The 16,640-nt window shown below is 42.6% G+C and overlaps 1 protein-coding gene across 1 annotated transcript in view; it reads left to right on the plus strand.

Annotated features, from left to right (window-relative positions):
- gnsb (glucosamine (N-acetyl)-6-sulfatase (Sanfilippo disease IIID), b) overlaps positions 1-15,831 on the plus strand; it is a 26,421-nt gene extending 10,590 nt beyond the window's left edge. Inside the window, exons 6-13 of the mRNA XM_039779706.1 lie at positions 853-1,020; positions 1,109-1,191; positions 4,808-4,926; positions 5,765-5,868; positions 6,988-7,089; positions 7,171-7,281; positions 11,134-11,244; positions 13,151-15,831. Coding sequence (XP_039635640.1) covers positions 853-1,020; positions 1,109-1,191; positions 4,808-4,926; positions 5,765-5,868; positions 6,988-7,089; positions 7,171-7,281; positions 11,134-11,244; positions 13,151-13,300 — 948 coding nt within the window. The 3' untranslated portion in view covers positions 13,301-15,831. The remainder of the gene's footprint in view (positions 1-852; positions 1,021-1,108; positions 1,192-4,807; positions 4,927-5,764; positions 5,869-6,987; positions 7,090-7,170; positions 7,282-11,133; positions 11,245-13,150) is intronic.
- Positions 15,832-16,640: the final 809 nt, after the last annotated feature.

The raw sequence follows: 16,640 nt of genomic DNA on the forward strand, positions 1-16,640 counted from the left end.
GAATGCAGCCATCAGTAATGGTTTAATACCAGGGCCTCTCCTAAGTGGAATGCAGCCATCATTAATGGTTTAATACCAGGGCCTCTCCTAAGTGGAATGCAGCCATCAGTAATGGTTTAATACCAGGACCTCTCCTAAGTGGAATGCAGCCATCAGTAATGGTTTAATACCAGGACCTCTCCTAAGTGGAATGCAGCCATCAGTAATGGTTTAATACCAGGGCCTCTCCTAAGTGGAATGCAGCCATCAGTAATGGTTTAATACCAGGGTCTCTCCTAAGTGGAATGCAGCCATCATTAATGGTTTAATACCAGGGCCTCTCCTAAGTGGAATGCAGCCATCAGTAATGGTTTAATACCAGGACCTCTCCTAAGAGGAATGCAGCCATCAGTAATGGTTTAATACCAGGACCTCTCCTAAGTGGAATGCAGCCATCATTTATGGTTTAATACCAGGACCTCTCCTAAGTGGAATGCAGCCATCATTAATGGTTTAATACCAGGGCCTCTCCTAAGTGGAATGCAGCCATCAGTAATGGTTTAATACCAGGACCTCTCCTAAGTGGAATGCAGCCATCAGTAATGGTTTAATACCAGGACCTCTCCTAAGTGGAATGCAGCCATCAGTAATGGTTTAATACCAGGACCTCTCCTAAGTGGAATGCAGCCATCATTAATGGTTTAATACCAGGGTCTCTCCTAAGTGGAATGCAGCCATCATTTATGGTTTTGAATACACCTTTGCTTTTCCTCCTATGACATGTCAACATGTGTGCCGTGAAAAAGGGCTATGGTAGTGTATTCACTACCATTTACAGTCAATTCACTCTCGGCTTGTTCCTCGTGGATCCAGACGAACCGGTCCCTCCGCTTCCTGGATGACAGGAGCCCCCAGCATCCGTTCTTCCTGATGCTGTCCCCTCCAGCTCCTCACTCGCCCTGGACGGCCGCCCCGCAGTACCAGAAAGAGTTTGCCGACGTCAAAGCCCCTCGAGACGGCAGCTTTGACAAATTGGGCAAGGTGTGTCCAGGGTAACATCACACATTATTTAACAAGATAACTGGTCTTTTAAACTGTGACGTAATCTGTATTTATCTGTGTGTTTCAGGACAAACACTGGCTGCTGCGTCAACCGGTCAACCCGATGCCAGACAGCTCCCTCACCTTCCTGGATAGTGCGTACAGGAAAAGGTACGACTGATGAAACGTTTGTCTTCTGTCAGACGTGCTCGTGGTCAGTGAAATAGTTTAATTGCAGTAAGATATTTGGCGGTATGCCCCACCCCCCCTCCCCTTTTTTAGGCTATGTTCAAACTTGGTGTCTTTTTTTTTGAAGCTGCCAGCGTCTGTTTTCCATGATAAACCGATGGAAAACGTGTTTTCCATCGGTTTTCAAAAAAGTCCTGAGTGCTTTTTTTAAACGCCACCGTGTCTTTTTCAAGTTGAAAAATATGCAGAGTAGCCAGACCTGTCCTAGCAACAAGAAAAAATGGAGTCGGAGCACAGCGAGTTATACGCTATGACCAGGTGGCAAATTTACGAATCCTACTATGGCCACGCCAAGACCCGCCCTACGAAGCAGCTCGATTGGCTGGGGGTTAGGCATTTGACCTCGAGTGGTTAAGGTTAGGATAGCCGATTGGTCAGGGGATAGGACCTGTACCAATGGGGTTACGTTACCTTTTGTGTAAACATGGACGCCTGGCCAGTAAATGCTATTGAAGGGCGGGTCTTGGCGTGGCCATAGTGGGATTTGTAAATTAGTGTGCTCCCTGTACAGGGAACTCGCTTAGTTTTATCTAACGTTAGCAGCACTCCACATAGCGCTCTAGGATACTGTAGCAGTAGCTGTTGTTATAGCAACAAAAGACGCTGCCAGCTTTTTTCATTTAAAAAAAATACCATTTGGGTATGGCAAATAGGTCAATAGAAAAAAAGGTGCATATTACTTTAAGTAATGTCTAAAAATATGCAGTTAGCTTTTTCATTTTAAATCTTTATAAATCTTTCAGTATGACTCTTGTGTAAAGACTCTTGTGTTTTTACTAAAAAGCACTATAGTAAACTTTTGATTGTCAAAAAAGACGCCAAGTGTGAACATAGCCTTAGGGTACAGAACAGAACCAGCATCAGTGACAACAGAAATGACATTGATAAGCAGGGCCACATAGATCTGCGGACGCAGAATTTTCTGCAGATTTAAGATTTTTTTTTTTTTTTATTTAAACTAAGAATTATAACACATCTCCACCCCATGCAGAATATACTTATAAGGATTTCATTCTGAATTGACACTGAAAGCTGTCAAATAATCAGCAGATTCCGTTCGGGCCTGTTGATAAGTCAGACACCGTATTAAAGGAGGAGCTGGGGTGGAGGCCATAGATGGATAACACAAACTGGATACAGCGTTGGAGGCAGAGCCCCGTTCATTCCTATGAGAGTTGCTCAGTGACTCATGACCCTTTCATAGAGCCAAAAATAACCCAGATGATCGGCGCTAGTTCCATAGTGCAGGCCATTGCCGATTTTAGACCCTTTTTAGGGGGGCTCAAGCTTCTTCTTTTTTTTTTTTTTTTTATCATTTTCAGGTGTTCAAGTTAGAGTTTGCTAACTTGTCTGTTAGTGGACAAACAATTACAGGTTCAAAGGGCTTGGAACAGGTTTAATATCCTGTGTGTCTGTCGCCGATGCTACGCACCTGTAACCCAGTCAAGGAAAGGGTAACAGAAACCTAGTGTTGGCCAATCAGAGGAGGTTGTGCCAGACTCCCGCCTTTGGCTGAGTGTCTATCTGATCTGTCAGAGGGAGAGCAGGAGACGGTTGTGAAGTTTAACGTTGGTAGTCCCCAGAGAAGAAGTTGGTCATTTCATGGTGCAGATTAGAACCCAAATTGAAACGTAAGCAACTAAAATTGCTGAATGTGAGAACTAAGGCTGAGCAATTTCATCGATATATATCGTATCGTGAGCTGAATATCGTGTATCGTATCGTGAGATTAGTGTATCGCTACAGCCCTTGTTAGAAAATTGTGTCAAATTGGTCGTTATTACTGTGACATAAAGTATATAATATAACTGGGACTTATAAAGTGTCAGGTTTAGTTTAGCAGGGAGGGGGACGTTAACACTTTTGCAAGGCACTGTATCTGTGTCACATTCTCCTTTAGGGGCTGAGCCCCCCTAAAGGTCTGATCCTAGACTCGCCCCTTGTGCAAGCGCATCAGAGACCTCCGCCGGCCGAACTGGCTACATCCTGTTTAGCGCTCCGCTAACTTTAATAAGGGTTAAATGATGTAATCGTGCGTCTCTTCCAGGCTTTCCAAATGTAATCGGACCGAATGGATTAAATTCTGATAGCAAAATAAGTCATTTCCCATGGGGTTGTGATGCTTATACAATCTTATCCACTGATCTACAGACGTCTCTTTCGTCATGTAAGTCTATAGGAAAAAAGTCTTTTTGGGCCAGAGGGCATCATGTGACCGACTGGAAGTGGAAATTCCAGTGTTTGGCCACTGTGTTCAATTTGCTTCAAAGCCTGGCGCACTTCCTGGGGGGCTGGTGGAGGCATGGTGCAAAGCGGCTTACACGGGAAGCAGCAAGAGTAGGCAGGCTGGAGCGGCTAAAATTAGCCTTTACGAGATTTTTCCAGCCGAATGCGTAGAAGAGAAGGAAATCAGCTGATCCATCAGCTGGATTGAATCAGCTACATCAGCTGTCAGATGACGGGTCATTTTTTGATTTGGAAATCAAGCCAACCTTCTGCTCTACTCAACTTGGGTGCGTGACTTGATGAACTGCATCCATCTGGAAAGTGTAACATATCTGAGAGATGGGAAGCAGGAGAAATTCAAGATTATTTCCTACTTCTCTTCTGTCAGTGCTGTCTTAATTGACACTTTGCTTGTTTTTGTCTCCCATTTCTTTTCAATATTTTTTCTGCTTCTCTTGCTGAAAATATGTGGAAGGAATAGCATTTTAAAGTGGATTAAGTTGAAGAGGATTTAAAGATTCCCTCCATTGGGTTTCAATTCAATGTATATATAGTATCAATTCATAACAAGAGTTATCTCAAGACACTTTACAGATAGAGTAGGTCTAGACCACACTCTATAATTTACAAAGACCCAACAATTCCAGTAATTTCTTCGGGGAAAAGAAGTTAAAAAAGCTTAATATTTTTATATGTATCATTTAATGAGTTTTACTAGTATCCCCTTACTGTTATTTATTCTCCTTGCTATTAGGGCTGCACAATATATATAGTTTTTTTATCGTTATCGGAATATCAACTGGTGCAATATACACATCGCTAAAGGCTCCGACATATCGTGATAGACACTCAGAGATTTTTTGTGTTTAGTTGAAAGAAAATATCAGTAGAAAATTACAGTTTAAAAAGATTTTGTCATTCTCTTCTGGTGCCTTTTTTGTTTTAAATTCAACAATCAATTTTTTGTATTTTAGCAGAATACTGAAAGCAGCAGAAATGAGAACACTTTAATATCTCTTTATTTATCGCAAGAAATATCGTTATCGCGATATTCACCAACCTTATCGCATTTTTTCCTCCTATCGTGCAGCCCTACTTGCTATGTTACGTTCTTTCCAGTAACATTAAAGTTTATTTTTCCTTTGAATAACTACCATTGCCAGAGAGGATCTTTTCTGTTGTTCGGTTATGTTGTTTTGTGCTGTGTGTATGTCTGTCACATACAGTATATGTCGTTTACTAACAAAAATGAAGGGGGAAAAAAAGTTACATTTAAAGGAGGTAAAAATGTAAATGCTGATCTCTCCTGCAGGTGGCAGACTCTGTTATCTGTGGACGACATGGTGGAGCTGCTGGTCAAGAAACTAGAAAGCATCAAGGAGCTGGACAACACGTACATCTTCTACACCTCCGACAACGGCTACCACACAGGTCTGACTTGTAGAGCTGCAGAAGATTAATCCAGAAAGGCTCTTATATACTAGACGCAGCCAAGGTGGCGCACGCCATCGTGACGTCAAAATGACGTAATATCCTGCCGGCGCGCCCGATTTATAGCGCGCTAAAGCCGTAAACTCACTGGGTTAAGATGAGCTCTTTTATGGTGAATGAAAGGCTTGACCCGACCAGGTAGCTCATCCAATCAGATCAAAGTGTTGATGGCAACGCTGCTGCCAGTTCTGCCGTTGTTTTACCTTTTTCTTCTTCTTCTAGTCCGTAGAAAGAGCGACGTCGGTAGCCTTTGCTCATTAGCGCCACCTCCGTTCAGGAGAAGACTGCAGCTAGTGTCGCCACCACCAGCGCTGATATAAATAGTCACGGCGATCCCATGACGTCACATTTGTACGCGCCAGCTGGGCTGCATCTAGTATATAAGAGCCTTTAGTTGTCAACTATTAATTAATCGCCAACAGTTTTGATAGTCGATTGATCGGTTTGAGTATTTTTTTATGAAAAAAGGTAAACGTTCTCTGATTCCAGCTTGTTAAATGTGAATATTGTTCTAGTTTCTTCTCTCCTCTGTGACAGTAAACTGAATATATTTTGAGTTGTGGAAAAAACAAGACATTTGAGGACGACATCTTGGACTTTTGGGAAACTGTGATCCACATTTTTCACAATTTTCTGACATTTTAGAGAGCAGATAACTCATCCATTCATCCTGACAATAATCGACAGATTAATTGACAATGAAAATAATAGTTAATTGCAGCCAGAGTCCCTCCTCTTGTCCTCATACGATTTAATACAACGTCTTCACTGTTCACAGGTCAGTTCTCTCTGCCCATTGATAAGCGGCAGTTGTATGAATTTGACATCCGGGTCCCGCTCATGGTCCGCGGGCCGGGCATCAAACCGAACCAGACACTGCAGGTCTCTCTCTCACTCACTCACTCACTCACTCACTCACTCACTCTCTCACTCTCTCACTCTCTCTCTCACTCACTGACTCACTCACTCACTGACTCACTCACTCACTGACTCACTCACTCACTCACTCACTCACTCACTCACTCTCTCACTCTCTCACTCACTCACTCACTGACTCACTGACTCACTCACTCACTGACTCACTCACTCACTGACTCACTCACTCACTCACTCACTCTCTCACTCTCTCACTCACTCACTCACTCACTCACTCACTCACTCACTCACTCACTCACTCACTCTCTCACTCTCTCACTCACTCACTCACTCACTCACTCACTCACTCACTCACTCACTCACTCACTCACTCACTCACTCTCACTCACTCACTCACTCACTCACTCACACTCTCTCTCACTCACTCACTCACTCACTCACTCACTCACTCACTCACTCACTCACTCACTCACTCACTCACTCACCTCTCACTCTCTCACTTCTCTACTCACTGACTCACTGACTCACTCACTCACCGACTACCTCACTCACTGACTCACTCACTCACTACTCACTGACTCACTCACTCACTGACTCACTCACTCACTCACTCTCTCTCTCACTCACTCACTGACTCACTCACTCACTCACTCACTCACTCACTCACTCACTCACTCACTCACTCACTCACTCACTCTCTCACTCTCTCACTCACTCTCACTCACTCACTCACTCACGCACGCACGCACACACACTCTCAGATACACACACGCACGCACTCACACACACTTAGGCATGCACGCACACACACTCAGTCACACACACTCACTCTCTCACACACTCACTCACTCGCACGCACTCACTCACTCACTCACGCACACACACACTCTCAGATACACACACACACACACACACACACTCACTTAGGCATGCACGCACACACACTCATTCACACACACTCACTCTCTCACACACACACACACACTAGCTCACTACCTCACTCACTGACTCGCACACACACACGCACACTCACACACTCTTCTCACACACCTTCTGCTTGCATCTGTTAGTCTTTGGTTTCAGTTTGTCTTTGAACGATCCCTTTTCGTTGCGTGACTCCTTCAGGCTCCGGTGTTGAACATCGACCTGGCTCCGACCCTCCTGGACATATCTGGCGTCAACCTGTCTTCTGTGAACGTGGACGGGCAGTCCTTCCTCTCTCAGATGGTCAGCTGCTTCTTTAAATGCTTTTCCTAAATGTTACTTTTCCCTGCATTCTTTGAAACTTGAAACTTCCCTTCCCGTTAGGCTCCGTCGCTGCGTAACGGCACCGTACGCCCCGTCTTCCTTGTTGAATACACCGGAGAGGGACATCCAACGACAGATCCCGCGTGTCCCAAACTGGGTCCTGGACTCTCGGTGAGTATCGACCACTACAATAAGGAAAGACTCTGACAATGATACGTCTAATTATCAATCAACATTAAAATCAATCTGCAACACTTTTGATCAATCCTTCGAGACATTCATCAGGCAGAACTGCCAAAATAATGTTGACGAAAGATTTATTCAGGAGCAATTCTGAAACTTTCGATTACATCACAAGATCCTAAAGGTGCTGTAGGTAGGAGGGTGAAGATCCAGGATTTAGCCAAAGAATTTGAACATCGACAACTTCTCAGTCCCTCCCCCCCTTTCCGCTAAAGCCCTAAGCTCCTCCCCACAAGGGAGAATGAATGCGTGTGTATGAGCAGTGATTGACACGCAGTTAGACACCCCCCCCCTGGCCCTGATTGGTGCATCTGAACAGGGAGCTGTGGATTCCCACTCCAGGCTGTAGGTGGAGCCAGAGGAGCTGGATTTATTTTTTAATGACCTGCTTCATGTAGTTCTACTGGAACGTAGGGTCAGTTTCAGCTAATATGACAGAAAGGTAGTTCTAGAAGTCTTAACCTACTGCACCTTTTAAAGGGATAGGTTTTTTTAAGCGGGATTGTATGAGGTACAAAAACAGTAACTTTACCTCGCAGACCACGGGAGTTGCTGCTCTACCGCTGCCTCCACCGGTTAGTTAGTGTTATTGTGTAACTTTGGTGTTTTTAAGGGTAAGAAACTAACAAACCTGACAAAAACAGTCAGGACCAGCCGAACGCCGTGCAACGTGAGCTGAACTGTCACTTGATATCTCCCGTGGTCCGTGTGGTTTCCCGATGGGTCGATAGGAATTACGTTTGTGAAATGTAATTACATGGAAATGCACGAATTATATCTGTTTATTAAAATATATGCACGGCGTTCGTCGTTCGACTGGTCGTGACTGTTTTCCCAAGATGGCGCCCACCTGTATACGTGAATGTCTTTATAAACTATCTTTTAAATAAACTGTCTGTACAGTATGTAGGGACCCTCATTATGTTACCGTGGAAGTGTGGTGATATTTTGAGCCTTGTTAGTGATATAGAAATAGCGATTTCTCTTTACTTTAGCTGTGCCCCGACGACTAGCGTTATAAGCTAATTAGCGGTTTGCGCTAAAACTGGTCACTTTAGATTAGCATGAAAACATATCCCAGAGAACGGTCGACTTGGTACACACGTGTTATTAACCCCTAGGTTCATTTTTGCACCGGATAAGTCCTTTAAACTGATAAAGATGTTTTTAGGTGCCTAAAATGCATTAAGCTGCTGCCCCCATCCACAGCAGGACGTTAGCTTATCTTACGTGTCGGTACTCCTGCCTGCTTCTCCAAACTGTTGTCGTGCCGACCGGCATCTACTGTAGCTAACACGCCGACTACGGAGAAGTAGCTCCTACAAACACACTTCAAAACAACTGAACCATCCCTTTAAAGTGCTCCGAGGGATGGAGATGGAGATTTGAATATCTGCTATCGCATGAAAAGTGGACAAACACGATCGTTAGATAACTCTGTTATTTCTCAGAGGGGAAACCAGTTTGGTCACTAACGCACAAAAAAACACACACAACAGAGACACATGAAAGCCGATCTGCCACTGTCTCTGTAGTAACAGTAACGCAACCTGAAACACTTTCCAACAGGATGTTAATCTTGCTCAGGAGCCAGTTTAGCCCTCCTGTTGTCCTCGGGTCTAATCTGACCCATTTTCAAAAACTATATCAGAAATGTGGTTTTCTTTCAACCAAATTTTAAAACAAAATAACGTGGATGGTTCCCTACAACGCTCTTCACATGTTAAATAAATGATCAGTTCACTACTTTCATTGAATTTGGGTGTTTTATTTAATTTTATAGCATGTAAAGAAAAATTGAGAATAGAACGTTAAAAAACGTAGGAAACCAGTGTCAAAAACATCGTAAAAAGTGACAAAAAAAACTTGGAAAAAGAGACAAAAATGTTGGGATAATCTTTTTAAATGTCAGGAAAAGTGACAAACATGGAAAAAGCAAAAAACAAACGTCAAAATAGTGCCGAAAAATATTGACAGAAACTTCGAAAAAAGTGTCGAAACGTTGGAATTTTTTTTTTACATTTTGACCCAGAAAAACTAAAAGTTGCATCATGGACGATGGGGAAGACAACACAAGGGATAAAAACATAACTGTATAAATACAACTGATGGGATGAACCCTCAGACAAGACAATTCAAATTGTCAAACAATGTCAAAAATACATCCAGTATCAAAGCGTCCTTATCTGGTCTTTACGTGTACTGAAAGGTGCTATAATCTCATAATCTTCAATCTAAATCTAATCTGTACAAATAAAACTGACATTGGTGTTGACATTGGTCTCTCAACACTCTTATCAACTTAGTACATACACCAAACAGGGTGTGGCCTCCTGGCTCTTTCCACTTCATCAGAAGTCTTTAAACAGCAACTTGTTGATCCTGTTCCTGTCATCAACAGTAATGATGTCACCTTAATATACAACAGCCTAAAGCAAGGCACAGTTATACAACTTTATAATGACCTCAGAGGAAGTTTACTGCATTGCTCAAATGTCAGATGTACACTGAGGAAGATAATGAGATGCATTTGATGGCTCCAAAAATAAATCTAATTTTAACCTTTTTGTTAACCTTTGCTTAAAGGTCCTGACATGCTGATTTTAGATGCTTTTATATAGACCTTAGTGGTCCCCTAATACTGTATCTGAAGTCTCTTTTATATAGGCCTTAGTGGTCCCCTAATACTGTATCTGAAGTCTCTTTTATATAGGCCTTAGTGGTCCCCTAATACTGTATCTGAAGTCTCTTTTATATAGACCTTAGTGGTCCCCTAATACTGTATCTGAAGTCTCTTTTATATAGACCTTAGTAGTCTCCTAATACTGTATCTGAAGTCTCTTTTATATAGACCTTAGTGGTCCCCTAATACTGTATCTGAAGTCTCTTTTATATAGACCTTAGTGGTCCCCTAATACTGTATCTGAAGTCTCTTTTATATAGACCTTAGTGGTCCCCTAATACTGTATCTGAAGTCTCTTTTATATAGACCTTAGTGGTCCCCTAATACTGTATCTGAAGTCTCTTTTATATAGACCTTAGTGGTCCCCTAATACTGTATCTGAAGTCTCTTTTATATAGACCTTAGTGGTCCTCTAATACTGTATCTGAAGTCTCTTTTATATAGACCTTAGTGGTCCCCTAATACTGTATCTACTGGGTCAAATTCTCTGGGTGGGCAAATCAGAGAAAGGGGAGGTAACCTTGCTCCTTATGACCTCATAAGGAGAAGATTCCTGATTGGTCCATCTGAGCTTTCATTTTCTCAAAGGCAGAGCAGGATACCCAGGGCTCGGTTTACACCTATCACCATTTCTAGCCACTGGGGGACCATAGGCAGGCTGGGGGAACGCATAGTAATGTTAAAAAACCTCATAAAGTGAAATGTTCATGCCATGGGACCTTCTAAGATTTAGATTTTGAAAGACACTATGTCCAAGATCAAGTTTGAGTTTGGAATAAGGGTGGAATATTAGCGTGCATGTAAACATACTCACTGTGTGTATATTTTTGAAGTCTGAACATTTTAAGAAGACCTCAATGAACAATGCGTGTTTCCAAACATTGTATCAGTAAGTTGATGCATTCCTTAGTGGTTTATGTCTTGCTTCACTACATTGGTGCTTTGCCTCCCTCTGCAGGCGGCAGGTACAACAATAACCTGCTCATTAAAACCTCATCAGAGTCGTGTTACTAAGGGCTTATCATCTGAAAACATGATGACAGTAGTTCTTAGTTGCAGCACTAACTTAACACACTTTATTTTCTTTCTTTTTTTAGCAATGTTTCCCAGACTGCGTGTGTGAAGACGCCTTCAACAACACGTACGCCTGCGTCAGGACCCTCAACAAAGACCACGACCTACAATACTGCGAGTTTGCGGACACCGAGGTACGGCATGACCGTGTCACACACGTAGGCAGCGGTGGGATGTATTTGTGATAATCTGAAGGATGAAGTGTTCCTCTTGTGTGTTGAGAAAATCCCCCTTCTTCTTAAGCTAAATAAAGTCTTAAAAAAGCCTCTTGGATCAGCTGGAAAATGCATAGTCACATTAGGGCTGTGTATTGGCAAGAATCTGGCAATAGGTATCACGATACATGGGTCACGATTCCATATATTGCGATACTGCGCGTAAGGCGATATATTGGGTTAATATAATATATTGGGGATATATTGGCGATATATTTTAATTTTAGAAAAAAAAAATATTTTAAAAAAGACATAATGTTCATATAAGTCAAAAAGTTTACTTTAGGTAAACAATTCAGTACACAGAAAATCAAACTGCCAGTTTGGGATTGTAGTTCCCAGGTTCTTAGTGAGCTAATGTTTACATGCTAAAGTAGGCCAAAGTTCAGCTATAGCTACGTTGTTAGCTTCTAGCAAAAAGTTAGGCCCTGTTAGGCCCTGTTAGGTACTGCTAGGCCCTGTTAGGCCCTGTTAGGCCCTGTTAAGTACTGCTAGGCCCTGTTAGGTACTGTTAGGTACTGCTTGGCCCTGTTAGGCCCTGTTAGGCCCTGTTAAGTACTGCTAGGCCCTGTTAGGTACTGTTAGGTACTGTTAGGCCCTGTTAGGCCCTGTTAGGTACTGTTAGGTACTGCTAGGCCCTGTTAGGCCCTGTTAGGTACTGTTAGGTACTGTTAGGTACTGCTAGGCCCTGTTAGGCCCTGTTAGGCCCTGTTAGGTACTGTTAGGTACTGCTAGGCCCTGTTAGGCCCTGTTAGGCCCTGTTAAGTACTGCTAGGCCCTGTTAGGTACTGTTAGGTACTGCTAGGCCCTGTTAGGTACTGCTAGGCCCTGTTAGGCCCTGTTAGGTACTGTTAGGTACTGCTAGGCCCTGTTAGGCCCTGTTAGGCCCTGTTAGGCCCTGTTAGGTACTGTTAGGTACTGCTAGGCCCTGTTAGGCCCTGTTAAGTACTGCTAGGCCCTGTTAGGTACTGTTAGGTACTGCTAGGCCCTGTTAGGTACTGTTAGGCGAGGACACTAGTGGTGTGTCTCAGCATAGCCATCTAGCGGTAGGGGGTTTAAACACAACATAAACATGAACCACTGTCTAAAAACATAAATAATAATTCAATAATTTTTTTTCTTACACCCCTATGTCACAAAGCTGAGAACAGGGCTGTTTTTCTGACACCATGAAAACTTTGAAAACTTTTTAGTGCTACGTGGTTCTCACAGGACAGCGACGCTACAGACATATGATGATCTTCTAGACCATGATGCATTGCTGTAGATTAAACTACCCAACAGTATATAAAGGAGTTAAAATGAGCACAACCTTAAACATCTACAGCAGGAAAATGGAACATAAACATTAATGCAGCGGGAACAAACACTGACAGGGAACATTTTACTGCAGCGTGCCTTTTTTTACTTAAGTACATTTTGCTGATACATCGGTAAACTAATAAATAATCCGTCAACACTGAGTCGTAGTCGTTGCTATGATACATACCTGCAAACTAGTCGCTTTTTGGCAAAAAGCGTGTGTGTGTGTGTGTGTGTGTGTGTGTGTGTGTGTGTGTGTGTGTGTGTGTGTGTGTGTGTGTGTGTGTGTGTGTGTGTGTGTGTGTGTGTGTGTGTGTGTGTGTGTGTGTGTGTGTGTGTGTGTGTGTGTGTGTGTGTGTGTGTGTGTGTGTGTGTGTGTGTGTGTGTGTGTTGGCTAAACAGACTGTCTTTCTCCGGGGCTGTGTCTAGTCATTTTACTTCAGTAAGGGATGTGCATGTAGAACTCTTTTCTGCGATGTGAAGAAGTCTGTTCTTCTCTTTTGTGTCCCCCCTTTCCCCCCAGTCGTTTGTGGAGGTGTACAACCTGGTGTCGGACCCCCACCAGCTGGAGAACGTCTGGAAGAAGATGGACCCGACGTTCCTGCAGGCGATGAACCAGCAGCTCATAAAGCTGCAGTCCTGTCAGGGCGACAGCTGCCGCGACATCAAGTAAAGAAGAGGCGCCGCGCTGCAGGAAGCCGCCAAACACGCACTCTGTGGAAGACGGGGTCGGTTTATCTGACCCGTTTACCACAAGTATGATCGTTGGCGCGGCCGTTTTCATAAACATGTTTTTTTTACATTTTGACTCGTCTCGGGAAGGAAAAGCACAGGTGTAAACAATCGCATGAGTGATGATGGCTGGATTCTATTCAGCTGCTTCAGTTTCAGGGTCCTGGCGTTGTGCATGCTGGCTCACTGTCACACTGCCATGGTTTACACTGGGACACTTGAATAGAACGGAGCCATTGTGAAAGGATGCTTTAGCATTCTGGGAAAATACGCTTATTCGCTTTCCTGCTGTGAGTCCTTGCATACACACAGTCCGACATTTTCACACGGCAAAAACAAATTCAAAGAATGGCAAGAGACTTAGTTTATTTTTTTTTAACCCTTGTGTTGTCCTCGGGTCCAATTTGACCCGTTTTCCAAGTTTTCTTTATATCAGAAATATGGGTTTCTTTCATCCAAATTGCCCAAAATATAACTTAATACAGTATGTGCGTTGTATGGAAGCCATACAACGTTCTTTGCAGGTAAAATGAATAATTAATTCCATTGAATTTTGGTTGTTTCATTCAGTTTTATAGCATTTTAAAACAGTATCCAGACTAAACTTTAACATATTCCAGTCTCTGATTGTCCACTCAACATCCTCTGACTTTAACTATTAGTCTAAATAATTCATAATCTCTGCTTTTTTTTTACAAAACAATTAGGTATAATGTAATTTTAAATTAGTTTGTTGACCATGAATGAAAAAAAGTGATAGAAATATAAAAAAACAGTGTCAAAAGCATACTAAAACATTGGTAGAAGCACAAAATAAAAATCATTTTCAATTTAGACCCAACAGGAGGGATCAATACGACATCACGTTGTGTCAACGATGCTGCCTCCAAAACTTTTGTACCTTATATTTACATTATTAAATCGGATCAGGTTAAATTTTCTGCTTTTTTTTCTCATCTGTAGGAAGCATTTTTTAAGGTGTTGTGACATTTTTAGAGATCCTTCAGGCTCAATCTGTTCGTGGAAATTGTTCTTCTTTTTTAATATATGTCTTCAGTATCGCTAGTAAAACATCTGCTTGGATGGAGCCAATATTTCCTCCTTTCTTTTTCTCTTTTCAAAAAGAGAGAGAGAACAACTAAATCATCCTCACTGCTTGAAGACATTTTAACTCTAGCTTGTATTTTTTTTTAGAAAGCACCTTTCATACAAGCATGCAGCTTAAAGTAATACACAGAACATCATGACAAAATTTAAACAGATGAGGGAAAAAAAGTAAGACTTAAAACTACAACTATAAGACAATAACATGTAGATGGAATAAAATAAACACCAGGCTTAAAAAACACTTATAAAATAATATGATAACATTACTCCAAATTAAAAGCCAGATGTTGTATTTTTTATTGACCTTTTTTGCGACTGATTAATTAACACGCATCGGACTAAGTGTGCAAGGTTTCTGTTCCCAGTGAAAACTGTGCATACAGAAAAATGTAGGGACCTTTTTTTAGAGATGTCGGAGCTAAATATGAAAAGTACAGCCAGCAGCTGGTTAGCTTTAGCTTAGCTTAGCTTAGCATAAAGACTGGGAACAGCTAGCCTGGCTCTGTGCAGCAGTAACAAAACACGTCCATCACTGATTAACATGTTATATCTTCAATTCGTAACAAACACGGAAGTGTACACAGGTTTTGTCCCGGACTATTTCTTGGTGTGTAAAGAAGAACTAATCCTCTTAGTAATATAAATAGTAGTTGTACTTTTATACGTCTTTGTGCAGAACGTCCACCAGGAAGCAAATAAGCGTAATGTCAAACTTTTCCTTTAATGTTCTCACTAACACCCGTGCTTTTCTTACGACGACGAGTCAAAATGTCCGCTGTGAAAAAAGGTCCGTTTTTCTAACTGAGCTGTGCTCGTTTCTCTCTCATTATATCCAGATAAACTTCTCGTCCAGTTTATTTTGTGCAGATGTCTCGCTCTGCATGTAAACTGCACTATAAACTTACGATACACGACCAAAGTTTTGCACGTACGCTGTAGCTGTCACTGATCTAATCATCGTTAAAGGAAGAGTTCCACATTTTAGGAACTGCACTTTTTGGACAGTTATCTAAGAAGATTGATGCTCTCGTGTCTGTCCGTTCTCTATAAAGCATTATAGATATTTTCCTAATATCGTGCAGCCCTACTTCTGTCTACACATTCAGCGTACAGACACAAGAGTATTCATCTTCTCGTCTAACTGTCGGCAAGATTTTCCTAAAATGTCGAACAATCTCTTTAAGCTGAACCTTTTGTAGAGTACAGCTCTGGTCTCCAAAATATTGTTGATCTTTCTTTTATCCCTGCAGAACTTTACATGAAAGAAGTTGAGAGTAAAAGTCCGATGTGTCCAAATGTTGCTCGAACTTTGTGCCTCAGATTTTACTAAATTGATTTTTTTTTTCTGTTTATTACAATATTTTACACTGAGTATTAAAGGAATACGCCACCGTTTGTTGAAACAGGTCTTATCACGGTCTACCCTGGCTGTAGATAGGTGGGCCTATGCATTTTTTTGTCTCAGTGCAAGTAATTAGGTTGTTTTTTTTTGTCTTTTGTTGGCTCACTTTTACTCACAACATGCTAACCGGCAACATAGGATTCCATTCACTACGCTTAAGCTAATCCAGCGCTGGCTGCCAAAACCGGACTAAAACGATGCATGCACAAAAATGCTGGGCCCACCTATCTACAGCTAGGGGAGACCCCACCTATCTACAGCTAGGGGAGACCCCACCTATCTACAGCTAGAGGAGACCCCACGTATCTACAGCTAGAGGAGACCCCACCTATCTACAGCTAGAGGAGACCTCACCTATCTACAGCTAGAGGAGACCCCACCTATCTACAGCTAGGGGAGACCCCACCTATCTACAGCTAGGGGAGACCCCACCTATCTACAGCTAGAGGAGACCCCACCTATCTACAGCTAGAGGAGACCCCACCTATCTACAGCTAGGGGAGACCCCACCTATCTACAGCTAGAGGAGACCCCACCTATCTACAGCTAGAGGAGACCTCACCTATCTACAGCTAGAGGAGACCCCACCTATCTACAGCTAGAGGAGACCCCACCTATCTACAGCTAGGGGAGACCTCACCTATCTACAGCTAGAGGAGACCCCACCTATCTACAGCTAGAGGAGACCCCCCCCTATCTACAGCTAGGGGAGACCCCACCTATCTACAGCTAGGGGAGACCCCACCTATCTACAGCTAGAGGAGACCCCACC

The sequence above is a fragment of the Perca fluviatilis genome, chromosome 17 (assembly GCF_010015445.1).
Source record: "Perca fluviatilis chromosome 17, GENO_Pfluv_1.0, whole genome shotgun sequence".
Lineage (NCBI taxonomy): Eukaryota > Metazoa > Chordata > Actinopteri > Perciformes > Percidae > Perca > Perca fluviatilis.